We start from the raw sequence: 9,042 nt of genomic DNA, 5'->3' as shown, positions 1-9,042 counted from the left end.
CACTGTGGGTCGGAACCGACTCGACGGCACATAACAACAACAACAACTCTAGTTGGAAGACTGGGATAGCTTTGAGGGAACTCCTTTTATAATGGAAATAATCAGTTATGCTTACATCTGCTTAAAATAAATAAATGGCCCAAGTGTATCTTGGTTTCTTAAAGCAGTTTGTCAGAGGCCATGTTCTGGAAAGCAAGATTTTTTAAATGTTTTGCAATTAAACCGTTTGGTTCACCCAAACCATCAGTTGTCCCATTTGTCGATCATTTTGTAAGACTTGTTGGTAGGCACCATCAAGTTGGTTCCAACTCATAGAAACCTCATATGCAACAGAACAAAACACTTCCAGTCCTGCGCCATCCTCACAATTGTTGTTACATTTGCACCCATAGCTGCTTAGTTACCTAAGAACATTCAAATTACATTGAGGGAAGAAATGTGAGCACCTGTAGTAACAAACGTTGCTGAGTGGATATTTGTAGTTCCTCCTACTTTGCATTGGTTCTACAAAGTGTGCTATTTGAATATGGATATGTGGGTGGCTTGTGTAACCTCTCAAGCACTTTTGTTTCCTCATCAAAGTGAAAGCATAGGCTGGTATCCAAACACCTACTCTTGACGGAAACTGCAATAAATACAGGTGAAAATCTGGACAAATTAAAATGAAGGGAAAAGCAAGAATTCGGAAAGGATTTAAAAGGGACTGGTAGATAGAGAGACTATAGGAGTTTAGACTGTGAATGAAACAAATGTCAAGTGAGCAATTTGCATCTGTGTTTGAATGTCAGCTTTTAAGCCAGAAAAGACAGGGCTTGGAATGTTCTAAGTTCGTTTGTAATATTTATGGGCAAGATACACATCTAGTATATAGCAAGTTTTTGTTTTGTTTTTTTCACTTTTGGTTGTTTTTGTTTGTTTTCTTCACTTTTTTGTAGCCCTTTTTTAATTGGGGCATTTTGTAATTAGCTAAGTAGAGAAAGATGATGGTTTTGCCCTATAGAATTTTTATGGGTTTGTTTTCTTTAAGCTGGGTGAGTAAGTTGAGCATTTTTCTCAACAAACTTCTGAAATAAGACCCTTCTGAGCAAATGGGTACTATCAGTGCCTGGCTATGTATGGTCAGTTGTTGTTGTGTTGTTGTGAAGTGCCATCAAGTCGATTTTGACCCATAGCAACCCTGTATAGGGTTTCCAAGGAGCAGCTGGTAAATTTGAACCGCTGACCTTGCAGTTCAAATGGCTTTGCAGTCTGGCGCATTAATCCACAGCGCCACACCAGGTCAGTAGAGCACATTAATAATTCAGAAGGTCATTAGCTTTATAGGGTCATCTCAGGACAAGTCTTGCTTTGGAGTCAAGAAAGCCCACAAGCCTGTCAAAGATTTAGAAAACAAAGGCAAAATTTGCAGAATAATAAAAAGCATTTTTTTGTGTCACGCCTTTCCAGGTGCCCACCCACCCCATCACCCCCACACATCTATGTCATGTGCAATTTTTAGGGGCTTAGAAACTGAGAAGGACCACCAGGCCTCCAAGGTCACACGTACGGAACAGATGCTGTGATCCAGTAGGACAAAGATTTAGTTTGTTTAAGTCATTTATGGAATCCACCACATAAAGCTTTCCATCTTCATGAATGCCACGAGAACCAGCGTCCTGGGAAGAATGATTCATGGTCCCTGGGAGAAAACACATTACACAATGAGAACTTGGGCTGGGAGCTCAATGCCACAAGAACCACACAGCCAATAGGAAGCTATGCAAGCATATAAAGAAGAGTCCACAAATAGTATTTTCAACCTAAAGGTCTAGACCTTGTGTGTTGCAGTAGAATAAGCATAGACTGCTAACCACAAGGTCGGCAATTTAAACCCACCACCGCTTCTTGGAAATGCTATGCTATTGTTAAGTGGGTTCTGACTCATAGTGACCCTATATAGAGTTTCCAAGGAGTGGCTGGTGAGTTTTGAACCACCAACTTTGTGGTTCAAACTGACCTAGTGCTTATTGTATACTGCCATACCAGGACTCTGTAGGATATGCACTGGACTGCTAACTACAAGGTTGGTGGTTCTGAGAAAATGCCCCTGTGAACCAATCTAATTGCATGAGGCTTTATAAATAAAATGGTAATTTTTATTTCCTCTTTCCCCTAGATGTGTTCTTAAGCTGTGAGATGTTGGCTGTGAGTCTTCCAGATGGCCATAGATAAGCTAGAAAGATCCTGCAACAGGTTGGAGACCAGACTACATGACTTGAGGTTTCTCCAACCTGAGTTTCCCTTAGGTTGACTTCACCTATTTCCTAAGCATTTAAATACTGAGGTTTGTGTTTACAATAATGTTCTTCAAGTAATGTTCTCCAACTTCAAGGCACACTGAAGAGTTGGAATAGATTGTTGTTGTTAGGTGTTGTTAGGTACTGACTCACAGTGACGCTATGCACAACAGAACAAAACACTGCCTGGTCCTGGGCCAAACTCACCATTGTTGCCACGATTGAGCACATTGATGCTGCCATTTTGCCAATCCATCTCGCTGGGGGTCTACCTCTTTTTCTCTGACCCTCCACCTGACCAAACATGATATCCTTCTTCAATGACTGGTCAATATGTCCGAAGTATGAGAGACCAAGTTTGGCCATCCTGGCTTCCAAGGAGCACTCTGGCTGCACTTTTTTCCAACATAGATCTGTTGGTTCTTTTGGCAGCCCATGGCATTTTCAATAATCTCCTCCAACACAACTCAAAAGCATCAATTCTTCTCTGGTCTTCCTTATTCACTATCCAGCTTTTGCAAGCATATGAGGTTATTAAAAAATACCATGGCTTGGGTCAATAAGATATCTTTCTAGAATAGCAGAGAACTTGTGGCCTTTTAATTCTGTGGAAAGGAAACCCTAGGATGACAAATTTCAATTCATATAAAATTGTCTTTTTCTGATCTTTTTTTTATCTCTTTCTCAGATTTTGCAAACTGAGTCTAATGGTAACATAGGATTTTGATCTGAAAAGAATTTTGTCGTGCTCTAATATAACCACCAGTTTTCATAAAGGAGAAATTGAGGCTCAGAGAGGTAAATATCCAAGTTCGTACATTCAGCTAGTGACAGAGCTGGAACTAGACCTCTTGGTTCAGCATTCCCTGCCTTTTCCCCGATGCTAACTTTGTTCCCCACACCCCTTCCTAATCCTTCTTCAAGAATCAACTCAAACATCACCTCCTTTGAGAGAATTGTCCAATGCCTCCTTGGTACCACTTGGCCACGTATTCTGTCAGAGCATCTATAATATTTTATTGCAGTTATATGCTTGCATCTTTGGGCATGCCAATACACTGAAAAAGTCCTGCTTGCATGAGTGGTTAAGCGCTCAGCTATTAACTGAAGGTCACCAGTTCAAATCCACTCAACAGCTCTACTGGAGAAAGAGCTATTGATCTCCACCTATAAAGTTGTTGTTAAGTGCCATCGAGTTGGTTCCGACTCCCATTAACCCTGTATAGGGTTTCTGAAGAGCATTTGGTGAATTTGAACTGCCCATCTTGCAGTTAGCACTCCAGTGATTATCCTACAGCACCACACTAAGACTGGGAAAGTTCTACTCTTCCACATGGGGTCATTAGAAGTAGAAATCTACTTGATGGTACCTAACAATAAAAGTATACTCAAGACACTTGAGGGCAGGGACCAATTCTATTCTTTAAATGTCCAATGTCTGATTTAGAAGTCAGTGAGTTGTGCTGCGTTGGAACACTCAAAATGTTTTATTTATATAGAATTTCAATGTATTCTTAAAGAATTTGTGTTTGTAAATAAGTACACAAGTAGAAACAAGATTGAAGCCTAAAGCCCACCTTGAGATGCCTGTCTGGACTCTAGCAAAGTCATTGCATACACTTTCCCCCTATGGTGGATGATACAATGCTTACTTCTTGTTGCCATTTTTTATTGCTTTTAATACACAGCTGCAGATTGAGGAGAAATGGAATTGGAGATTGTTGTTGCTAAGTGCCTTCGAGTCAGTTCTGACTCATAGTGACTCTGTACAGGGTTTCTGAGGAGCAGCTGGTGAATTTGAACCACTGACCTTACAATTCAAACCAACTTTGTGGTCCAGTGCATTATCCCACAGTGCCAAAAAATTCAGGAGAATAAATTAGTACACAAATAAGAAATCTGAAAAAAAAAAAAAATCATTTTACTGAACAATGTAAACTGCAATCTAAAATTTAAAACTAGTCATTTCATAATAGTATCTAAAACCTATTACTACTTGTGGGCTGGGGGGGAGGGGGATGCGTGGGAGGAGGCACGGAACAAACGCATTCCCAGAATCTTACCTACAAAAAATAGACCAACTAAATTTTGTTTTTCAATCAGTTAAAACTCAAAGTGTTTCAGTTATTCTGAAATTTGATTTACAGAACATGCAATTCTCTGAGTATTTTAACTAAGGTTTTACTGTAGCATTTTAGATAAAGATAGTACTGAATTCCAAATATACTTCATAGAGAGTTTCTAAAGGAATCACATGAAGGGACTACAAAAAAAAGGGGGGGGGAGGGTGCAGAGTGAAGAAAAAAAAAAGCATCAATAGTAATAAAGATTCAATGGGCACTGGAGATCAACCCAATCTTACCCTTTTATAGATAAAGCTAAGACCCAAAAGTGTTATCAGATTTCTAAGCTATTCTTTTCTAAGTATTCCAAATTTTATCACCACTTTATACTTTATTAGTCCTATGGTGGTACTATAGGATAAGCACTGGGCTGCTAACTGAAAAGCTGGCTGTTCAAACCCAGAAGTCACCATGAGGGGAAAAGATGAAGCTTTCGGCTCCCTTAAGGATTTACAGCCTGGGAAACCCTACACAGGGTCACTGTGAGTCAGAACTGACCCTTTGGCAGTGGGTTTGGATTTTACACTTTATAATCCCAAATACTAATCTCTGACCAGGAATGCAGGCTGTGTAACATCATAAAAGCGTGATTCCAAACAAAGCTTCTATTTTAGACTTGGTGACTGACGCGTGGTTCAATTTTGGATCTCTGACTTAATATTCTGGAGACGTTGCTTCCCCTTTAAGAACACAGCTAGCTACTAGTGTTTAAATCTCATGTTTAGACTTCATCAGTGTTTACAATGTAGAGAATCTGCTAGAAAATCATCGCTTCAGAAACTCACTTAACAGCAGCAAAGCTAATAAAATCGTCAAATGACTGACTGACCTTGCTCCCTCCTCAAAAGGTGACTCAATCATTGCACCCCTAAATCTCAAAGAAGACAACAGCCTAGAGAAAGCCATGACCATGAAGGACTCTGAAAGAAAGACCATCTCTTCTTTGGGGTGAAGTTACAGTGTAAATAGACACATCGCAATATATTATTTAACTGCAACCTACAAATAGAAAGAAAGAACAAGCCGAGCACACTGCATTGGTTGTGGTTTGTAGCCACCAGTAGTCTGCCAAAGTCTCTGCTGGAAAATGGATCCAAGATCACATGGTCCTAAACCGGAGACCCACAGCTGTGTGACTCCCAGTCATTTCTATCTTTGGCATTCCCACATAAGGACAACTGGGAACAGCTTGTCTGGCTAAAGAAGTTAGCGTTACTAGCAATTCTGGAGCTTACTAGTCGTCCCACTCAGTTGTGATGATCCAAGGCTGACTGAAGTAGTAGTAACCTCTTAGCAGAACCTTTTCTGAATACCTTGCACTGAAATATGTGTAAGTAATTGCATTTTCCTCCTATTGCAATCAATTCTGATAACAGATTCCTTTGGCCATGTAAGAATGCTTTTGAATACTTAAAAAATAAATATTCTGATAAAGTTACCTATGAAAAATTGCTTCTCTTTATTTTCCCACAGGGCCTTGGTATCAAGTCATAGAAATAACTCACGCCAGTATTGCTTGCCGCAAAATAACAATTTTGATAACAGGGCTTAATTTAAACCTAATGGGAAGCTTTGCTGAGTGAATCATGGTAATTTGTTCTTTAATTCCATTTCAAAGTCAGAGTCTCTTCACATTCAGTAAGTAAATTTTCCAATCAAGTCTAAAATAATTTCTATTAAAAGCTAAAAGCACAGAGCACATGCACCAAAAGCTTTCCAACCTTGACAGCCACAATGCAGTCTCAGTGGAGTAACAGCATGCAAATTACTTACAAAACTGTGAGCTTTCACTGCTCCGGTACCAGAAGATGAACAAAAACAAAAACCCGAATTGTTGGGGAGAGTCTACAAGAAAGCTCTTTGCCTTCTTTCAGCACACGGGCCCTCCTATAAGGCCCTTTAACCCCAGCAGGAAACTGCTGGTCTATATTTAGTGTTCGATTTAGCCAAGCCAAATACAATTTCAAATACTGACTTTTAAAGTAATAGCTAAGATTTTGGCGAATAGATTACCGAAACTATACTTTTAAAATAGGCCACCATGCCCAGATTCTATTTGTAACTGATAAGGAGCTTTCCTTATTGGACTGGAGCAAGTCCTTATTTGGTGGAAACCACTGCTTTCCCAGCACTCCTGCCTTCATATATTCCTGTATATAAATAGCTGGGCACAGACTGGACACCAATCACTCAGTGGCAATTAACAAGAAGCCAGCTGGAGATGCCACTGTAAGTAACTTGTTATAGGACTCCAGACCAACTAGAGAGCAGTAAACAGAGGCTGTGACATCCTAAGTACATGTGACAGCATGTCAGAGGCTGCCTAGTTTCCAGTGGCTTTCAAAATAGTTTGTGAGTAGGGACTACACCTACTTCCGGTGATGGGAGTACGGTCTTGTTGATTTCCATTCCCAAAGCTTTCTGTGATGTTTGGGGCATTCTTCTCTTAATGGCAGTCTTTCTAGGTGCTTTCCTCACCAACACAAGGAGCTTCTGCCCTCTGGTGTACATAAAGCATGCTACAATGTGGATAAACCAGAGATCCCATAAGCCTAGGATCCTAGATCATATAACTGTCCCAGGAAAATGCTCAGGGTTAGGTGGTAAACGCACATGGAGCCTTTTCTAATCCTATCAACTCTGTCGCTGTTATTGTTAAGTGCCTTCGAGTGGTTCTGATTCATCAGGACCCTGTATAGGGCTTCCAAGGAGTGGCTTTGAAGGGTTTGAACAGAGAACCTTGTGGTTTGTAGTCTAGTACTTATCTTACAACACCACAACAGGAGTCCTTGACTAGATGGGCATTTTTCACCCTTGAAGTCATTTTCACATCAGATGTTTGCATCACAAAATTTCCTTTATACCTATATTCTGCTTTGAGGGAAAAGGAATGCCATTTTCTTTAACCTCGTCTGAGGACGAAACTTCATGGAGAAAGGCAATGTAACTACTGTTTTCCCAGAAGCCCATTATACATTAAAAATCTATGCGAAATTATTTTGTAAAGTGAAAATATTAACGTTAGCTGTTTAAGAAAAAAATCTTCCAACTACCTGATCCATTTAAAAATATCTATACCTTGAAGAGCTCTGGTAGCGTAGTGGTTACGAATCGGGCTGTGAACCGCAAGGTCAGCAGTTCGAAACTACAGCTGTTTCTCCAGAGAAAGATGAGGCTTTCTGCTCCCGTAAAGATTTACAGCCTCGGAAACCCTGTACAGGGTCGCTGTGAGCCGGCACCGACTCCACGGCACATGACAACATACCTTGAAGAAGTGTTTACTATGAATTCTTTTATCTCCTGTAACTCTAGAACCCAGGAATATTTTCAAGTTATTTCTTGCATTTTCTTACAATATCGTATCTCATTATACCTAGATCTAAAGCCCAGAAAATTCAGCCAATACCGTCACACTTGCTTCACAGATAATGACTGGTTTCAAAGTCAATACCTGAGCTACAAAATAAAGAACTTACCAGGTAGGACTGTTTTCAATTCCTTGGCCAGAAAGACTTAACAAAGAATCAAGCCATGGACTACTGGTCTATCACATGCCATTTTACTTTCCAGTTTCAAAATTAACTCAAGCATTCATAATACACTGCATCCCTAGTAATCCTTGTCTAGCAATTCACCAATTTCACAAAAAGGCAACCATTCATAAACTTGTGCCAATTCTCGAGTTGCATTTAACTGTTCTTCCAAAATGTCCAGTAAAAAGGCAAAAAAGAAACAAAAACTGCAACAGCACAGAATTAAAACAGGACGAAAAAGATTTCAATGAATGTACTAACCAATGTACTAAGAGCTGCCTGCATATCAGATCTCCAGAGGCCCCTGATGAACGTGCTAAGTCTCTCAAGTTTCAGGTAAACTTAGGAATTGGAAGGAGCAGTGAGGCCCAGAGCTAGTATTAGTCAAAAATAAACTGTAATACAGAGATGGGAAATTGTCTTCATGAAATCCCCAAGAAAAAAAGAGAAAAGTGAAGCCAGAGCTTCAATCCAGTAACTGTCTCCAAAGAAAGAAAATTGAGGAGGAACTCGAGTCTGAATCTTCAAATCTGGGTAAGAAAGCCTTATTCCTGTCAAGTTTAAATACTGGTAAGCTGTGAGAGCATAAGTCACTCTGAGTTGAGCAACGAAGTTGAGTTTGTTCCCACTCGTAACAATCCTGTGTACGGTTTTCTGAGGCAGAAGCAGAAAGCCTCATCTTTCTCCCATGGAGCGGTTGGCAGGCTCAAACCACATACCTTGTGGCTCAGTTCAGTGCTTATCTTATGAAGTCACCATGCTCTCCAAGAAAGAGCAGTATAAGCATATTATTTAGAAACCTAAAACCAAGATGTCAGAAAAAAAAGAGAATCTGAACTCTTGGGATGAAAATGAGGCTGAGGGTTAGTACAACTAAACTATGCATCTATCACTTTAATCAAACATTCATTTCTATTTTAAATAAAGTATGTAAATATATTAATAACAACATATTGAGAAAGAGTATCTTGGTGTAGCACTACAGGATAAGCACTCGACTTCAATGTCACTTATTAGAGTTGCAAGCTCATTGGTTCAACTCTTCCAGCTGCTCCTTAGAAACCTTATACAGGCTTGATATGAGTCAGAACCAACTCCACAGCTTTTAAT

General features: G+C 39.9%; 1 protein-coding gene across 1 annotated transcript in view; it reads right to left on the bottom strand.

Moving 5' to 3' along the window:
* LSMEM1 (leucine-rich single-pass membrane protein 1) overlaps positions 1-1,673 on the bottom strand; it is an 11,386-nt gene extending 9,713 nt beyond the window's left edge. Inside the window, exon 1 of the mRNA XM_006859291.1 lies at positions 1,547-1,673. Within this exon, the coding sequence (XP_006859353.1) occupies positions 1,547-1,673 (127 nt within the window). The remainder of the gene's footprint in view (positions 1-1,546) is intronic.
* Positions 1,674-9,042: the final 7,369 nt, after the last annotated feature.

Source organism: Chrysochloris asiatica, unplaced genomic scaffold (genome assembly GCF_000296735.1).
Source record: "Chrysochloris asiatica unplaced genomic scaffold, ChrAsi1.0 scaffold00032, whole genome shotgun sequence".
In the NCBI taxonomy this organism is placed as follows: Eukaryota; Metazoa; Chordata; class Mammalia; order Afrosoricida; family Chrysochloridae; genus Chrysochloris; species Chrysochloris asiatica.
Note: the sequence above shows the minus strand (reverse complement) of the source record. Positions and strands in the feature narration are given on the sequence as shown.